The sequence below is a fragment of the Pithys albifrons genome, chromosome 6, assembly GCF_047495875.1.
Source record: "Pithys albifrons albifrons isolate INPA30051 chromosome 6, PitAlb_v1, whole genome shotgun sequence".
Taxonomy (NCBI): domain Eukaryota; kingdom Metazoa; phylum Chordata; class Aves; order Passeriformes; family Thamnophilidae; genus Pithys; species Pithys albifrons.
The window spans coordinates 65320140-65339075 of record NC_092463.1 but is presented as its reverse complement, the minus strand read 5'-3'; the positions used below and the strand labels follow the sequence as shown (position 1 = coordinate 65339075).

At 42.7% G+C, this 18936-nt stretch overlaps 1 protein-coding gene across 4 annotated transcripts in view; it reads left to right on the top strand.

Annotated features, from left to right (window-relative positions):
• Nucleotides 1-17999, top strand: part of CAPRIN1 (cell cycle associated protein 1) — a 30983-nt gene extending 12984 nt beyond the window's left edge. For 2 of the 4 annotated variants that reach the window (XM_071559284.1, XM_071559287.1), the window contains 13 exons: nucleotides 840-977; nucleotides 1667-1719; nucleotides 1806-1892; nucleotides 6227-6382; nucleotides 6464-6572; nucleotides 6997-7058; nucleotides 8527-8637; nucleotides 9159-9308; nucleotides 9489-9639; nucleotides 10354-10548; nucleotides 12241-12341; nucleotides 12681-12744; nucleotides 13479-17999. In XM_071559284.1, coding sequence (XP_071415385.1) covers nucleotides 840-977; nucleotides 1667-1719; nucleotides 1806-1892; nucleotides 6227-6382; nucleotides 6464-6572; nucleotides 6997-7058; nucleotides 8527-8637; nucleotides 9159-9308; nucleotides 9489-9639; nucleotides 10354-10548; nucleotides 12241-12341; nucleotides 12681-12744; nucleotides 13479-13543 — 1442 coding nt within the window. In that variant the 3' untranslated portion in view covers nucleotides 13544-17999. The remainder of the gene's footprint in view (nucleotides 1-839; nucleotides 978-1666; nucleotides 1720-1805; nucleotides 1893-6226; nucleotides 6383-6463; nucleotides 6573-6996; nucleotides 7059-8526; nucleotides 8638-9158; nucleotides 9309-9488; nucleotides 9640-10353; nucleotides 10549-12240; nucleotides 12342-12680; nucleotides 12745-13478) is intronic. The other 2 variants (XM_071559285.1, XM_071559286.1) reach the window with 2 other exon arrangements.
• The last annotated feature ends 937 nt before the right edge of the window (nucleotides 18000-18936 follow it).

The window sequence follows — 18936 nt, the reverse complement described above, 5'->3', positions numbered from 1 at the left end:
TAGCAGTTCTTTGTTTTCTGAAAACCTGTGTGTGACCAAGAGGCTTTGGCAATCACATCTAATATATAAACTTCTATGGCCTTCATTAGTGGCATGTTCTCTGCCCCTTGCCTGCTGCAAAAAGCATTCTGATTTTGCTCTATTTTCCTTGATAACTGCAGACCAGGGTGTGGGCTGCTTTTTGCAGAAATACAGATCTCCACAAATACATGGCCTGGGCAGCCAAGAATGCTGCCTTGCCAGTGTGGCTGATTTCTTTTGGGTTAAGATGCCCAGCTGTTTGCTGTAAGGCATTAAATGTGCCAGTGTTTTGTTTCTGAAGGCTGATTTGAGCCACTTCACCTCTGAGGAAGAACCTCCATGAAGGTGGAACCTGTGAAAATCTGTTCTGTAAGACACAGTCTCAACAGTAATATTTTTTAATGAGGAAATTACAGATTTGTCAGGTACAGTTGAAACTTCAGTGAGTTTTGAAAACTTTCCAAACTGTAAACTAAGCAGCCAGTGATATTTTCTGGGTTTTTTAATAGCAGGAATAAAAGTATGATAAATAAATTCATAGATTTTTAACTCCCTTTGAGGTGTTTCACAAATCCTGTGAAGAGTATTATATGCTCTTAAGGTTATTTTTGCCCTTATGAAAGTGGAATATTTATTGATCTATTTAATGTGACCTAGTAAGACAGAAGAAATCCTGTAACAATAGTGGTCATGGACTAGCTTGAGACAGTGACATCTTCACAGCAAAGGGTAATAAAATCACATGATCTTAGGGAGGGAAGGAAGGAAAAGATGTTCAGGACTGAGTTAGCACTAATCTTTCACTTCCACTTTCCTAGACAAAGCCCTGAGGGAGGTGGTTGAACGAATCCTTCAGACCAGTTACTTTGACAGCACCCACAACCACCAGAATGGGCTGTGTGAGGAAGAGGAGGCAGCCCCTGCTCCTGCAGTGGAGGACCCTGTGGCAGAGGCTGGTAAGGACACAGAGGTGCCTCTGACTGAGGTGCTGGGGTTGGGCTGCCTGGTCTCTGGGCTCCTCAGTGGTTCCTCAGCAGAGATGGCAGTGCTTGCTGCCCTGGGCATCCCTGTTCCCACCACTCCAGTCCTTTGTTACAAGGGAGCAGTTTATGAGGCAAATTCTCAAGTCTACATACTTAAACTTGAGCTGTTGTATCAAATTTCAAGAAAAAATCATTACCTTTTTCCTTTTTGATTATGCTGTGGGGAAAATAGAAGCTTTGGGTGGCTGAACAAAACTCTCCTCAGCAAGAATTCAGTGTGGTTTTTTATTTTTAATTCAAAACTCTGAGGTTATTTGTTGCTACTAATTCTGTTAATGCCACCAACATTTCTTCATTCTGAGAGGCAAGGAGAAATTTTTTTCATCCCAAGTTTACATCCTCTAAGTCTGTAACACACGTTGGTGGTGGGGGTGGTTTTGGGTTCTTGTTTGTTTGGGATGGGGTTTTTTTTATTTTGGGGGGGGTTTGGTTGTTTGGGGTTTTTGTGTGTGTGTTGTTTTGTTTTTTGTGGAGTTTCGGTTGAGGGGTTTTTGTGATGGTTTTTTGTGGGTTTTTCTTTGTTGTTGTTTTTTTTTGTTGTTTTTTTTTTATTGTTCTTGTGTTTATTCCAACATAAATGTCTCTGCTTCTTTTTCTTCCAGAAACTGATGCGGCGGAAGAATTCACTGAACCAACTGAAGTTGAATCCACTGAGGTATTACTCACTGGAAAGATTGTCATTATATATACCTTTAATGCCACTTACTTTTACTTTCATACCCTTTCTTATTTTTATTTTAGTATGTAAACAGACAATTCATGGCAGAGACTCAGTTCAGCAGTAGTGAGAAGGAACAGGTAGATGAGTGGACAGTTGAAACGGTTGAGGTAAGATCTTATGTACTGCAGGTAAAATTGCAATCCCTGTTTCTGCTGGCTCACAATTCATGAGAGGTTTTAGCATTGCATCCCTTCTCCCCCAGTATATAAAAACCTATATATGTAAGTAAGTTTGGACTCACTACTCATTTTTGATTACATATTTTGCTCAGGAATACCTAAAATAAAAAGAAATAAAACGTAGGCAGTCGGCAGAGTTTGCAGAGGACTTGCTGTTGGTCATTAGTGGCTTGCTTGGGAAAACAGGACTTAACAGTCTTAGGTTTGAAAATACTTCAGAGGTCTTTTGGAGCCTTTTTTATTTAGGAGAACTTAGCTGCAAATACAGAACTTAAAGTGTATCTGCACAGCTGCTGACAGCGTGGCATAGTTGTGCTTTCACTGAGCAGGTCCCTGGACAGGCAGCTGAACATTAGTGACTCCTCAACTAATACCTCCTCCAGATGGTTTGTGTGCACAATTTACGTTAAAATGCGCTTGTGTGTCATCTCTGCTTCTGAGAGCTACAGTTCCTCGAGTACTTCACTTGTTCCTACTTTGCAGTGGAGTGGTGGTTCACTGGTGGTGTTTGTGGTCCCCTGGTTTGGGGATCCATTCCCAGTTTATCCTCTAGATTATGTTCTTCATGTGCTGGAAAGGACAAGTCCCTTGGAGTCATTCAAATGTTTGGTGTTGGAACTTGAGTTGTGTCTATCTGTTAGAAACAAGTACAAGCAGCATCTTTCAGGTGCTGGAGACCTCATTTTTGCTTCACTTCAGCAGCAAATTACAGATGGTCAGTTTTTTGAACTCCTTTCCATGGTGTCTTCAGGCTGTTTTAAGTGTAGGAGTGCAGTAAGTGTTCAGCATCTCCTGGTGAAAAAGAGAGCAGCCCTTTTGACCCTGCCTGGTGTTACATTGAGTCTGCTGAAATTCCTGCCTTACAGTGGTCAAGACCACGAAAAGATTCAATAATAGGATGGATGTGCAGCTTCTAGAACTCACTAGACAACTGTATCGTGTATGTGAATGAGTTTGGTAGTTCCTTGTTACAGTGTTCCATTCACTTACCTTTAAAGAAACCCTCCAAGCCCACACGTTTGGTTGGAGTGTTCTCAGAGGGCACAGCATTTTAAAAGTAATGACTGGCTTTTGTCTGTCTTGAGTTACAGCAGGTGTCCAGAGTGTGGCTCAGCTCTCTGTAGCTCTTAATACTATGGATGAAGACACAATTCATATTGTGATTTTATATCACATATTTCAGAAACTGCTAATTTTTCTTGTGTCTTTACTAGTCAGCTTAACCTGCACTGTATCAGCTTTGTTTTCATAGAACAACACAAAGAGTATATACTGAGATTGTCCTTTTGGTCTCAATGTAGGAATAATTTAGAAAAACAGAGTTGAAGACCATTTCTTTGGAATTAAGAACCTTACTTTCTCAGATCTAACACAAAAGAGGGAAACTGAAAGTATGTGCCTTTGACATTACTCTTGCTGCTCTTACTGGCACCACAGTCCATTTTGTGCTCTTCAGCTCCAGATGCTTGTGGCATTAGCACAGTGATAGCTGGGAATTTGGGAAGCTGAAGGAGAACATTTGCTCATCAGATTTCCATAATCTGTTCCTGAAGAGGAAGGCTGTCATCAACTGCTCTCTTTCTCAGTAACCCTTGGTTAGATGAGAAATGCTCAGGGTTTCTGTGGTATGTTTGTAGTTGGAGAAGTGATGGTGTCTCACAGGACTTCCATAGTGTTGAGCTAAAGCATTTGCTTGTGAATTTTCCAAGTGTATTTGGATTACATGAGGTTTAAATTTTGGTTAATATGTCCTTTATTGGTAATAGTATTTGTGGTGGGATTGTATTGTTGGCTTGTGGTTTTTTAATTGATTTTTTTAAAGCTGCTTCCTTTGTGATAAGTACCTGAATCTGCCTGTACAGAAAGTTCTCTTTACCTTAGACTGTTAAACTTTGGATGAATTTCGTGTGGAATTGGAAACTCTTCTGACACTGCCAGAAAGCAAGTTTGCTCTGGTTGCTCTGTGGTCTCATTAAACTTCTGTTGTTCCCTTTGCCCCTCCTTTTCCTGTGGCCTCCTGTGCTCTGTCAGTCTTGGCAGCTCTGCCAAGGTGAAGGGCAGGGTGTCAGAGGGGAGCCTGCAGTTCGAGGCAGTTCTGCTCTGCAGAGCTCCAGCTCTCCCAAAGGAAGGGTCTGACCTTGCTGTGCTGTCCCCAGGGTAATGGACACGTGTGGTCAGGAATGTGGTTTTTGACTAGCAGTGCCTTTTTCACACAGCACTGTGAAAGCTGTGAAACTTAAAGCTGTCCTATCCATTGGCACCTTCATACACACAACTTGAAATTTATTTAGTAGTCTCATCCTGCTATGATTGTGCTGCATCCAAGTGCCTGGTGGTGCTAATCAGATTAAAGGAATAGGCCCTAAACAATTTCTCTAGACATAAAAAGAAGAGATTTGAAAAAGGTGGTGTGAAATCTGAAGTTGATGCTGTACTGTGTGTGAAAAAGGAGCATTACAACATTTTGTCCCTGCTGTGTGCTCTTGATGATCCATAAGCTTGTGCTTTTTCTTGAAGGTACTGAATTGTTGTGAGTGACTTGGACCTTCATAGGTTGAATGATAGTGCTTAAATAATTGAGAGTACTTTTGGTAATAATTATGCAGGAGATGAGTAGCTGCTGAGTTTACAGCTCAGGTTTCACCCAGTGCTCTGGCTTGTGTTTTTTCTTTAATTTTTAAACTTTGTGGTGTGCAAATGTTTAAATATACGCTCTGAAAAACATCGTCAGGTAATTTTTTTTCCACTCATGGGGTTTAATTCTTATTTTGGAAACAGTCCATAATGTGAAATTTGGGGAGTGTGTGATAAACCAGAGCAGTTGTGCTTGGTTTGCAGCATGGACAGTCTTGGGGAGTAAAGTAACTCTGTGGGAATTGTCAGTTTGCTTTTCTGTGGATGGCTGATAGTAGTGATCTGGATCTGAAGGGAATCCTGAAGAGGATTGTAGGTTGTGGTTAGTTTTCAGTTTCATTTCTATTTCCTGTTACAGATGAATAGGGATTAGGTCAAGGAACAAGTCACTGGAGTTTGTGAGGCAATGGCATGTGCAGAGTGTCATACACAAACAAGGTTTTGGAGTCTGAGCAAGGAGTAGGAATGGAAAATGCTGTAGATTTCTTGGAGAAAATTGAAAACAAATGTACAGGCTTTCAGAATGAATAGTAGCAGTCTGAGGTTTAAAGTTCAGACTTGTGATAGTAGGACTGGTTTGTCATGTGTCCTGACTGCTGTACTAAAGTCCCTTACGCAGCTCTAATGAGAAATCAGGTATTTGGCATAAATATTTCAAACTTCAGGTGCATGTGTGCTAACTTACATCCTGTGCAGCTGGAAGTTTAAGGCTTTCCTGTTTGTCTGGGAGATCATCAATATTAAAAGCTCATGGTAACAGGAATGGCAGACGAGTTACTGACAATGGATGTTGTTAAAGGTCGTTTGTTGACACGTGTGCCGTTACAAGAGCTGCTGGAAGCAGGACTGGGCTAGGGACATCCAAGTGCTCCTTTGTGCAGCTCAGCTGTCCTTGTTGCTGTCTGTGTGCACACTGTTTGGTGGTGGATATTCTTAGCTGCTTCTGTGTCCAGCTTTGCTGGTGGCCCTGCTGTCTGGGAGTGTGGTATTTGACAGCCATGCTGCTGTGTGTTGGGTGTTTGGTGTGTTGCCGTTCTGGGGTGTGTCTGGTAAATCTGAGCTTTCTTGCCCTCTGTGAGTTGTGCTTCTGCTTCTGGGCTTCTGGTGTCCCCCACGGTGCTGCCTTGCAATCTTCCTGTCATGCAGTGCTGCCTGCTGTTGCCTGAGACAGTAAATCAGTTGTCTAGGGTAACAGTGGCTTTGAAAATGAGGCATTTTAAAGTCTTGAAGACCCAAAAATTGTGACTCCACTTGCATTTACTAAAAATAATTGTTCCCCATTTGTGCGTTTTGGTGAAGCTTTTTCTTCCCCATCTTTCTTTAAACTTCCAAATGCTTATAAATTGCTGTCTCAAATCCTGCTTGAAAATACCCCTGTAATATTGTACAAACATTTTATTACTGGGGAAAAGAGTAGATGGAGAGAAAACAGAGCACTGTAATACTGTGAGAGCTCAAATCAGTAGCTGCCACCAACTGCATGACTGTAGGTGTAGTATTTTTCTTCAACACCACTACAGTTATCCCATCCATAATGAATCAGGCAATAGCCATAAATTGCAACAACTACCCAGTCCCTTCTTGTGCTGGTTTGCTGAAATTTGGGTTGGTTGCCTGTCTCCTGTTAGGTTGTAAATTCACTGCAGCAGCAGACACAGGCGGCATCTCCTCCCGTTGCTGAACCTCACACGCTCCCCACTGTGGCCCAGGCAGACCCTCTGGTCAGAAGGCAGCGAGTACAGGACCTCATGGCACAGATGCAGGGCCCCTACAACTTCATGCAGGTACTTCTGTATTCTGAATGTTCATGTTTTTAAAATGCAGTCAGTTGGATTTGAGGTTTTTATTATTTTTTTTCCCCTCAGGACTCCATGCTGGAATTTGAGAACCAAACACTCGATCCTGCCATTGTATCTGCACAGCCCATGAACCCAGCACAGAGTTTGGACATGCCACAAATGGTTTGCCCTCCAGGTTTGTAATGGTAAATCCTGAACATAAATACTGGGGAAGCCTACAAGTCACCTATTGAGCAGTCCCTCCACAGAGTAAAAGGGGCACCACAAGTAATAGTATGTGTGTTTTTCTCAGAAATGTAAACTATTTGTAGTCTCCAATTCTGACTTGCTTAGTAGTTTTGCTTGGAAATATGGAATATGTAAAACATCTTTTTTTTTTTTGAGTGGTCAAATTACAATTTTGCTCTGTATTATGTTGGACAGCTAGAAAAAGTGTTCTTTGCATGGAAACAGGTAATTTGAGTATAGCTTTGCCATGCTAAAGGCTTTGTCGTCTTCATGATGATCAGCTCTCCTGTAATTCAATCAGACAACAAAGTAATGCTGTTCTGTAAAAGGCTTGGTTGTACTATGTAGTAAGTGAACTTATTTTCCTTCAGTTCATGCTGAGTCAAGACTTGCCCAGCCTACTCAAGTTCCTGTGCAATCAGAAGCTACACAGGTAAAATGCTTAGTAAATTGTATTTTGGATTTGAGTTTTATATTAGGCCTGATTAATGTTACTGAAGGATTTGATTCCTAACTGTATGACAAACTCAGAAGGTTGAAGTTCTAATTTGGGGAAGTTGGTTTTCTCCATTATCTCTTCAGCACTGTTGCTTACCAGCATTGCTAGATCCAGGTTCTGTGCTTTGCAGACATGGTAGATTTTCAGTAATGGAATCATCTAGTCGTGTCTCCTTTCATATTAAGTCATGTGTAGTAATATTTTTTAATTTAGCCAGAAGCAGATAGGTAGTTCTTTATTTCTTTGCAACAGAAAGGCCAAATGGAAAATGATTTGGTTGAAGGGCAGCCTGTGTCCATTCAAGTGAGCACCAAAGCACAAGTAGATTTAATGGCTTAACTATGGAGTTTGCATTCTGTTCTATTCACTTGTTCTGTCAAGGATTAGTCCCAGCTGCTTTCTCGGGCCATGTTTCATCCTGGAGTTGCAGAGCAGTCAGCAGGAGTGGAATGGGAGTGGTGTTTTCAGCTGAGCTCTGAGCAGGCCCTCCTAAACTTACTTCTGTGCTGTATAGATACTTCTTGTTAAGATGCTTCAGTCTCTTACTGAGTGGGCTGGTGGTTAAAGAACTTCCTGATTTTGCATTAAGCATGTGTGGCATCTCTGAGGACTCTGCTGGTCTCAGGAATGGGTCCCTGTTTGAAAGCCCAAGGAAAAGCCTGGATAGATGATGTGTCTCGCAGTACTGGCAGTGTACATTGCTTGCTTTATCTTGTCCAGGTAGAGCTGCAAGGTTTCAGTCATTCATTCATACAGCAACAGAAGTGAGGGTTTTTTCTTGAGTTTCCTCTGTAAGTTCCTCCTGAAGTGCTGGTGCTCTCCACAGTTTTGTTTTGTAGGTGTAGATTAATATTTTTTGGCAGAGAGTTTTCTCTGCGCTGGCTTTTATTTTGCTGGTAAGTGATGTCTGTGACTTAATCCAGTGGGATTGTATTTTTAATTTTATAATCTCAACCAGGGCTGCTAGTGAGTTGCTTGAGAATCTTACAAGCAGTATCTAAACTTAATCTTTCCTTTCAACCATTCCAATTTGATGTGAACACCCCCATCACTTGTTACCAGTTTCCTTTTAAAATCCTCATAGCCTTAAATGCACAGTCCTCTGCTTTGCTGGCTGGAGTTTAACTGGACTCTCTAAGGGAGCAGAGGTTGTAAAATGAGCAAATTCAGTGCACTGGAAACCAGCACTTACCCACTTCTTGGAGTTCTCATGTGTTAGAAGGTTGGTCAAGAGGAGGTGGTTAAACCTCTACTGGTTGAAAAGTCATTACCAGCAATAAAGACCTTGCTGGCACACACACTTGGACTAAGAGTTACCCCCCGTGCCAGAGCTGTCAGATACTTTCTCTAAAACTGTGTGAGCATCAGCTGACTTTGGGGGCTTTGGGGTTTATTTTGTCAGGTTCCCTTGGTTTCTTCTACAAGTGAGGGATATACAGCCTCCCAATCCATGTATCAGCCTTCTCACACAACAGAGCAGCGGCCACAGAAAGAATCAATTGACCAAATTCAGGCAAGTCAGGTTTCACAGGGGTGGGAAGGACTGTCCTTGCAGGTGTCATCAAATACTAGTCTATGTTTCTTTGTAAAAAACATTATTTTCAGTTGCCTATTAATAGGGCTACTCCAGCTCCCTTTAATTTCAAAATTTTGAGCCTGTCTGTGGCCAGCAAATCTTTCATAGGAAGACTTAATTTGAAAGATTGTTTAATTAGATACATTGTGCCAACATCAGCATGTGTCAGTGTTAGTGATGGCTTAGGAAATGCGAGTTATTTTTTACATTGGCCAGCAGTTAGCCCAGGAAATACATCTCTTCAGGTTTGTCTAGCTGTGTTTCAAGTGACCAAGGGCAAAGACTGAGGGTTTTTCTCTCTCATGATGCTGCTGTGAATGAGGCTGTTGACTGAAGTACAAAGCAGTCATTTGTAGAGGTGGACCTGAGGCATCGCTACTTTTTTTTAAGCGAAATTTGTAAGTTAAATTTTTGCTATATCAAAAGCTGCCAAAATACTGTTTTGTTTCAATTATTAGGCTTCAATGTCCCTGAATACAGACCAGACGCCATCCTCATCATCACTTCCCACTGCAACCCAGCCCCAGGTGTTCCAGGCTGGCTCCAGCAAGCCTTTGCATAGCAGTGGAATCAACGTTAACGCTGCTCCATTCCAATCCATGCAGACAGTAAGTAGTGAATTCATACTGAATCCCCTTATTTTGGCATTCCTTTTGCTGAAATCAGTCATGTGGCTACAGAAAATAATCTTTGGTTATTCACATTTCTCAGTCTTTGATACTTTATGTGATGCCAGTGAAGATTTGTAAAAACTGATTGGACCAGAGTGTATTTTTGTACCATCACAGGTGTTCAATATGAATGCACCTGTTCCTCCTGTTAATGAGCCAGAAACCCTTAAGCAGCAAAATCAGTACCAGGCCAGTTACAACCAGAGTTTCTCCAATCAGCCTCACCAAGTAGAACAATCAGATCTTCAACAAGAACAACTCCAGACAGGTAAACTTCCTTTAGCAGAAACTGAAATGGGAACAGCTTCATCATCGGGCTGTGAAGCTCTAGAGGATGGAGTAAAGCATGTCCCAAATGTTCCTAGTCTGGCAAAGGTTTCCCCTGACAATACCAGGTTTTGTTACTCTCTCTCAGTTTGAATATCAAGCAGGCAGTGAAATTCAGTGTATCTTACCTTCAGCTGTTAATAGAATTTTGCCACTTGGTCAGGTTTTATGTGGATTTTAAAAAGAATATAAACAGGATTATTTCTAAGGGTGAAAGCAGTAGAGTGAAGTACTTGATCTGCTGATGTTAAGGTTGGATGATCCTTAAATTGTGGCAGTTGAAGTGACTTTTTGTACTCAAAATAGTAAATCAGAAGGGAGAGCAAATGTGGGCTGCTTTGTACAGATAAGGTACAGTTCACATTTTGCCAAAATCAGTGAGACATGGTTTGAATTCAGCAGGCAGAATGCTTGCCAGGTTAGCAACTTGAAAAGATCAAGTCTGTGTCCAAAATGCACTGAAAAAGAAGTTGCAGATGCAGAGAGGGACAGACAGATGGAAAGGGTGAAGTGGTGGCAACCTCTGGGTATGGAGTAAAGCAGAAGAGCCTGATGTCTTTCTTGTCTAACTGAATACTGAGTTTGAATTGAGTCCGTGTGGAAACACAAATACAGACTTTTACCCTTGTTTTTTCTCTCCCTGCTTGCCCCGCAGTGGTTGGTACTTACCACGGTTCCCCGGACCAGCCTCACCAAGTGGCAGGCAGCCACCAGCAGGCTCCCCAGCAGAGCACTGGGTTCCCCAGGAACAGCCAGCCCTACTACAACAGCCGGGGGGTGTCCCGGGGGGGCTCCCGCGGGGCGCGCGGGCTGATGAACGGGTACCGGGGCCCGGCCAATGGATTCAGAGGTGAGCAGCTGCCCAGCACTCCCTGAGCGCCCGGGCACGGGGTGGAATGTTAAACTGACCTGCTCTTGGTGGGCTGTAACAGCATCTCCATGTGCTATTCAAATTTGTAGTAACAAACCCACTTGCTTTAGGTAAGCAACTTCAGTTTCAGGTGAGGGTTTGGACTCCCTACTAAGGTGTCTTGGATTGAGCTGGCAAAATGCCAACTGCCCAATACAGAGTCAATCTCCCTCCCCCTCCCACTGAGAAAAGGGAGAAAGTAAAACTAGGTTTGTATTTTTATACAGAAAGGGGAACATGAAAAGAAAACTGCAATATAACACATGCACAAGTTAGATATAACAACAATTTTCTGCCTCCCACCAAAACCAGATTTCATTACTGTAGATTCATAAAACAGCCCAAAGACACACAGCAAAGAACAGAAAGAATAACAATAAAATGTTTCTACTTCTCTGAACTAAAACAAAATGAGAAGCAGCAGTGGGCAGCAGCCAAGGCCCACCTCAGCAGGACAGCAGCAGCATGTCCTGTTTCTGCTGCAGACATGATGGAACTGAGAAACTCCTCCTACCCTGCTGTATTTATATCTCTGGTTTGCATCGTCTGGTATGAAATATTTCTTTGGTTGCTTAAGTCAGGTGACACCTGCCTGTCCCAATCTGTGTAGATTTCTCTGAGCCTGCTAAGTTGAGGCCTAGCTGAAACTAAAGCCAAAACTACCACATAAGGTACCAGGATACATTAGGTGAGTATAAGCAAAGAACAGAAATTTCAAGTGAGGAACTTGGATGCCAGTTGATGTTTCAAAAATGTTTTTTATTTCCACTTGTGGTAGAAGGTAGTGTATTTCAGAGTTCTGTGTTTCACCATAATCAGAGTAGACTGGGTAATGTACAAGAACAGAAGAGTCTCAAAGTGCTAACAACTTCTGGGTATGGAGTTAAAGAAGAGCCTGATGCCTTTCCTGTCTAACTGAATATTGAGTTTGAATTGAGTCCGCGTGGAAACATAAAGAAATACAGACTTCTATACTTGTTTTTATTCTCCCTGAATGCACTGCAGTGGTTGATACTTACCATGGTTCCCCGGACCAGCCTCACCAAGTGGCAGGGAATTAACAGGAGTGGAGGAATGATACTGTAGTTCTGAGTAAACAAGAGAATTTTCATGATTCCTGTAGATGATTACATGTGGCTGTCATTATTAGAATGGGGTAGAGAGGTGGTTTCCTTGTCAGGTGTTCTGGAATTAGATTAATGGATGCAGGCACTGTGTGTCATGTTCTCCTCCTCTCCTGTGGCTGGGCAATAGAGAAGAAACCTGTGTAATGGAAATACAATGGATTGTAGTATGAATGCAGTAGTAACAGCTGTTAAATACAAATCCTGCTATCATGGTTAGTCCTGGATTGAACGCTCTGTAAATCAGACCTCAGATTACCAGAGAAATACACTGAATTGCTCTTTCCTCCCAATTCTTACCAGGTCTTTGTTCTTGTTTCTTGTAATAGCATTAGCCCTGAAGTTTCAAACATTTGCTTGACTGCAAGTCAAGGTAAACTGTCCTTGCTAAAGGAGTGGGGGTTTTGGTCAGATTTAGGCAAAATCCTCTTACTGCTTGTGTTTAGTAGCAGAAAGTCACGTGGTGGGTTCCCGTTTGCCAGTGACTGACCGGTGCCCTGTTCCCTAGGGGGCTACGATGGCTACCGTCCCTCCTTCTCCAACACTCCCAACAGTGGATACACACAGCCCCAGTTCAACGCTCCACGGGACTACTCCAACTACCAGCGGGTAAGGCACCAGGCTGGGGGCAAAAGCACCTGCAACAGGAGCACTGTCAGCTAAGGGCTGCTTTTATTGCTAATGAATTTAACCACTAAATCCCTCTCTTTGAATGCCTTATGTAGAGCAGCACATCCTGTAACTGGAGAAAGCAGTTGTCATTGCACATTTTATTACAGCTGCTAGGCACTAGCAGAATTTCTGACATTAGTGAAAACTAATAAAACACTGCATGTTGAAGCCACAGATGTTTTCTCAGTGCATACTGCTTTAAAAGCTCCTTATTTTGCTGGTAATTAATAACTGCCCAGGTTTTATGTTGTAACTCTTTTAATTTCTTTGCTTCAGGATGGATATCAGCAGAATTTCAAACGTGGCTCTGGACAGAGTGGACCTCGGGGAGCTCCCAGAGGTAATTTCCTGAGTAGTGAGTGACTGATCTGGGCTAAACAAAAGGTTTTGATCCAACTTCCAGAGCTCTGGAGTTAGAAAGCAACCTCGCTCCTTTACTCAGCAGCTTGCAATTGAAAGAAAGGTTTACTTTTCTCTGACCTTATAGTTGACCCTGCTTTTGAGCAGGGGTGGGTCTTGGAGAACCTCTTAGGACCTTGCTGCCTTGAATTGTACTGGGATCCTTTGAACATGTGGTGGAAGTTTTGTTGGTCATTGAATGAGGAATCCCTGGAAGAAAGTGAAAACAGCAATATTGCTGTTCACACTTGCAGTGCCTTTTGTTAATTAAAGCCTTAGGAAACAAAACAAAAACCCCCACAAACATGATGAGGCTGTAGTTGAACTTGAAAATTGTGTTTCACTGTTTCCTCAGTTCTATCTCTTAGTACATTTTTGGGGTTGAGACTGTTGTGTCTCAATACCAGCAGCATTTCCATTGTCAGTGAGGACAGCTGGAGGCTTTACCTTTGTGCAGTCACCGTTTCCTTGGTGTCTCAGTCTTGAAGGGTTCCATCCTTGCCTGTCTTGGTCCTGCAAGCCCCAGGGTGTCGAGCTCAGTGTAACAGCAGGCTGTGGGGAAGCTGAGAGCCTCTTTTAGGATGCACAGCCCTAATGAAGAAGGTCTTACACAGTCCAGAACGTTCAGGAATGCCGAGACTTAAGAATTGAACCCCCTTTTTGTGTGTTTTCCAGGTCGTGGAGGGCCCCCCAGACCAAACAGAGGGATGCCTCAAATGAGTGCTCAGCAAGTGAATTAAACACGTTCACGGGATTACATTCAACGCCAAAAACACGCTGGCCAGTGTACAATACATGTTACCAGAAGAGTTATTATCTATTTGTTCTCCCTTACAGGAAGTTTGTTGTAAAGGGACTATTTTCATTACCCATAATGACAGGACTACAGTTGCCAGCTTTATATTACCTGGATATTGAAAGGAACAAAACAACGTTTACTCTGCATGTTCTGTCCTAAGCATCATCTTGAGCCTTGCACATGAGATTCAGATTCCTCACCCTTGCTAAGAGTAAAGCAAAAAATGCAATTTCCAGGGTGATCCAGTCTCCATGGTTAATTGAAGTGGCAGGAAAAAGCAAAGACTCACTTCTGACCTTAAAAAGTGATTTAACAAATCGGGATAAAACCTGCAAATTCATAAAAGATCTACCGTGGTGGCAGTTGACAAAACTTAATGTGCCCATGAAAGGATGGAAAAGGTGAAGTGTGGTTTGGCAGAGCAACTACATTTCAGCTTTTTCTTATTAAATTGAAGCACTGAACAGTTAAAAGATGTGTAGTGGTGCAACTGCCCTCAGTAGACAGATGGGCTTAGAGCCAGTTTTTGACAAAGAAGCAGCACCCTTAGCTGCAGCATCCTCACCACCAGGGCTGTGATTCCTGGGGCTGAGGATCTCAGAGCGCTTGCATAACTGCTAATGTAACTCTGTAATTATTTTTTTTAGGAGAGAGAAGGAAAACCCCAGAGCTTTGATTTGGCACTTCAACAAAATTTTGCAACAAATGTGAGATCTAATCTGGATGGCCACTGTATATTTGATGTGAAGTATTTAGGTATCTCTTTGAAACACTTTTAAGTTCCTTTGATAGCAATGACTTTTGTAAGGATTGGTATTCTATCATTCCTTATGACTTGCACATTGTCTGTCACTAATACTTGACCTTGCTGTATTATCACCTAAATAACTGATGCCGGTACTGATGGAAACCTCTAATGGATAATCATAACACTTTTGGTCACATGTCCTTTTGTCTTTCCTGCAGCCTTGAAGGTTTTAAGAAATCTCAAATGCCTGCTGCTGCTGCCCTTTAAATTGCTCTCTTTTGAAAAGCACCAGTATGTGTTTGAGTTGATTTCCCCTTTTAAGGGAAATGACAGCCAGCAGTTACAGTTCTAATGGTATAAGCAAGACAAATAAAACATGTTTATAAAAATTGTATCCTGGAACACTGGTTTTCAACGACTGAAACAGATTCCATGGGGTGACATTTCATAAGGTTTTTTGGTTGTGTTTTGTTTTGATTTTTTTTCCCCTGATAGTGTCTTTTTTCCTGCCTAGATGTAAACCCTCCTCCTGTTTTTCTGGTTTTACTCTACTAGCTGTGACTTCTGGGAAACCTTTTTTTTAATGGACTTTTCCTTCTCATCAAGGCAGCGATGTATAAAAGAAATGCCATAAGACTAGGAGTTGGAAAATACTGAGTCTTACTCCAGTTTCACTGCATCCTTGTGGTATAATCCTTGGAAAAATCACTTGTGCCTGCCTTCTGCGCACATGCATTCTCTCTGCAGCAGGGAGAATATTTTGATGCTGCCTCCATAGAGGTATTGGTAGTTCTGTTGCATTCTATAGCACATGCAAGAAGAAAAGTGCTATATTCTGTGTTAAATATTGCTCCTCGAGTAATTCCTACCTGTGGAAAGGTGAAATTAAGGAACCAGCTGTGTGTCGTTGTAACTGTTCTATACAAAACCTGAGCTTGTTCTCACTCAGAGGGTCATTTCTCCTCTATCTCACAACTGAACTTTCAGAACTTGCAGTCAGATGGTTTGACTCCGTGGTGGAACAGTGTGGACCTCCCTGCAGACAGGTGGTGATGCCACTTTTCCATGCCCTGTGTGAAGAGCACAAATGAAAGATGGTTTTGCCACGGGAAGGGATAAGTTTGTGAAGACATTATCTCCCACCAGGCATCCCGAAATGGTGCTGGTGTCTGGAAGCAGCAGTTTGAGGCAAGGCCTAGAAACATTCCATACCAGTATCACAATCCAAAAACTGCAGCTGGGGAGAATTTGCTGTTCTGTGTCTTTTTTTAGGAAGTTATTACTGAGATAATAGTCCCAACTGTTTTTTAACTGGAAACAAATAAAAAGACAAACCTTTTAATGCTGAACTGATGTAGGAAAACAGTCAATTCTTCTTAATTTTTTTTGTGTGCGTATCAGCTGCCTTTTTAAATGGTTGGTGGAACACAAGCTGTTCAGCTTTTTCCATTGCACACCAAATGCTCCTTAAGTAGTTGGTTGTAGTTGACCAGTAAACATGCAGCATATTGCATTAAAGATCCCTGTATGGATCAAAGCATTCCACTGGAAGTTTTGGGGGTTGGTTTGGGGTCTCTTTCCAACTTAGTGGGTTGTTGAGGGGCCTCTTGACAACTGTGTGAACTTTTTCACGTGTGAAAATGGCCTTCAGAGGTGGAACAAGTCCATGGGCTGTGTTCAATCTGGGAATGTGCACTGACTTAATCTGAAACTGAGTTGAAAGCTGTGCTTGGGTCACCCTGTGGCACATGGATCCACTGTCTGCTTTTCAGGGGAGCTCCAGGTTACCTTCACCCATGGCATGGCTCTGGATCCAAGTCCATCCAGATGCACTCCTGGGTAGGTTTCCTTTGGAAAAGTTCAGATCTTGACCTCAGACTGTTGGAGGATGTTAATCCCAAGGCAGAGTTAGTCCCAAGGCTGGTTCTGTTCCGAGCTTGGAATGAGCTGTTGATGCTGTGGGGAAACTCAGCCCTGAACTGTGTTTGAGGCTGCAGGTACACCCAGCACTGCTTTTGGTGGGTTTGCCTGATTCTTCCAGGAATTGGTGTTTTGGGAGGAATTCAGGGCCTGGTTCTGGCTGCTTGCAAGTGCAGCTACCCTGAGGTTTGTATGTTGGCAGGGCTGTGCTGACCTACAGTAGTGCAACAACAAACTCCTGCCTTCAGCCTCTTGGCTCTAATTGAAGGATTCTTGAGCAAGTAGTGTATTAACCACTCAAGTGTTTCAGATGTTTACACCTTTGGTTACTCTTTGGGAAACTTGGATCCTTCCCAGTCACCCTGCAACTTGGCAGTCACGAGCTGTTGTCTCATACCTGATGCCAACCTTGTCCTGCATTCTCCTGCATTTCCTGCATCCAGAACAGTTCACCAATGCAACTTGAGGATTTTGCTGTGAAGAGTTCTAAACTAACACATAACTCCTGTTTTCTTTCCAAGACACTGCCTTTTGCATCTCAGCAATGAGAGCAGTTGGAAGAGGATTGTTGGCTTCTTGTTTTGACCAGTAAATGGATTCTGCTGGGACTTAAACCTCTCAGAACTTTGGGACCTTAAAAATGTGTCTTCTCAAAATGTCCTGTTCACCTTATTTTCGAGGCAGGTTGATTATGTTACAGGTCTTTGGAGACTGGGTGGAGCTTCCTACCTTCCCCCAAAAAGCATCTGAGTGGTCTTTGGAGAGAGAAGTTACTGGAGAGGTTTTAACTGTAGATAAAGATGATAAATGATACTGAAAAAATGGTTAAACTTGATGTGATTAAAAGCAACTCTCCTGTGGATCCAAAGGGACATGAGAACATTCATTAACCAGCCCAGTTAATGAGGCTGCTGGTCCCAGCTTGGATGGAAACACATCATCCTTCTTGCTCATGTGAGACCTCGTGCTGAAAGTGTTTGCCAAGTGTGGAAATGGGTGCTTGAGGATCCAGATTTATCTAAGCTGGAGCTGAGGTTTGTCACTGTGAAGTAGATTGGTTTTAACTTCTAAAATCTGTGTTTCAACAATATTCCATCTGCTTTCAATGTGCATGGGTCAGGGAAAGTTTTCAATCCTTGAGAATTCAGTTCTTTAATATGTTATTAACGTTATTTGTAGCTCTCTGCATTTAGCCTTAATGGAGGGAAGGAAATTTGGTTTCCAGATGAACATCCTAAAGCCACTTGGAGCAGCACCTGAGAGAACTGTGTTAGAAAAACGTCAGCCTGACTTCCCATTTGGTTCTGAATTAAATCCAGTGTTTGCTCTTGCTGCAGTTATTAATTTTAAGAGCCAGGCTCTGTTTTCCCTCACTTTTTAATGTCCATAAAATGCTGACATGGGTGTCACTGGCTCAGTGTTCAGTTTCTATAAATCCTGTCCCAACAGTGGATCAAACACACCTGGAATTTTGGTAACTCCCCGTTAGACTTTTATTAAATGAAAATGTATTTCCTTTCTTTGGAGCTCTCCAATTTTAGAATAAATTTTAGTAATGCTTCTACCATATAGAGTATGTGTTAGAGTTTGAGTTGATTGTCAGGTTTAAATTTTCTGATGGCCTTAAACATACCTGTATATTTGTCTTTGCAGTCCTTCAACTCAACATTGACAACAGATTGGTCCGTGGCTTCTGTAAACACTTGAAAAATAAATCTATTTAAATGTTTGCTGTCCTTTTAAGCAAGTATTTCATACCTGAAGGAATTGTCTTCTACACTTCCCTCATGGTGACTGGCTTTGTCTGGACTCACCCAGGAAATTTTGTTTATGGAGTGGTTTTGTCACATTTTTGTTACATTCTAAACCCAACGTCTCCAGAACACACCCAGCATTAAACCATTTCTTCCTACAGAGTTACCTGGGTTTTGATGAATTCAAGTTAAATCCTCATTTTGGCAGCATTAAAGCTGAGAATTGATACAGGGACCCCTCAAGAAAATGGATTTTATCCCTTCTCCATAAAATCATAATGGTCTTTACTAATTCTTAATCAGACCTGCACTAACTTAGTCTTGTATGTTAATTTTGATTTTAGCTTGTACCTTTGTCAGTTCTCTTAACCCTGCAGAGCTTTAGACTTTTAAGACTTGGAGAATTTACCCCTGGAGCTGTGGGATGAGCTGTACAATAAACCAAAACCTTGTTTAGAGGCAAGAAATCAGAGAACCTGTCTGGATTGGAGGCCGAGTTGTACCCTTGTTTAGTTACACACGGAGCTGCAGAGGTAAGAGCAGCCCCTGGGGGCTGTTCGGTCTCCCAGACCCTCCTGCCCGACTTTGGGAAGGGGTTTCAGCTGCGACTCGGGATGTGAACCTGGAAACATCTTTGGTGGGGTCACCGCCCGTGTTCCCAGCGCTGGGTAAAAGCGAGGACTGTGTTCTGTTGCTGACGGAGCGAACGCGTCCGTGCGAGGCCTGGGCCGGTGTTACACCCACGTGTCCGGACCGGCATCACTGCGTGAGAAACTCACGTGTGTGGGAAGGCAACGTCTCCCCGGGGGAGGCCCTTCCCAACGGAGCTCGGCTCGGCCCCTTTGGCAGCGAAACAAATCGAACCGAGGCGGTGCCACAACCGGGGGTGGGACAGCGACGACACCCACGTGC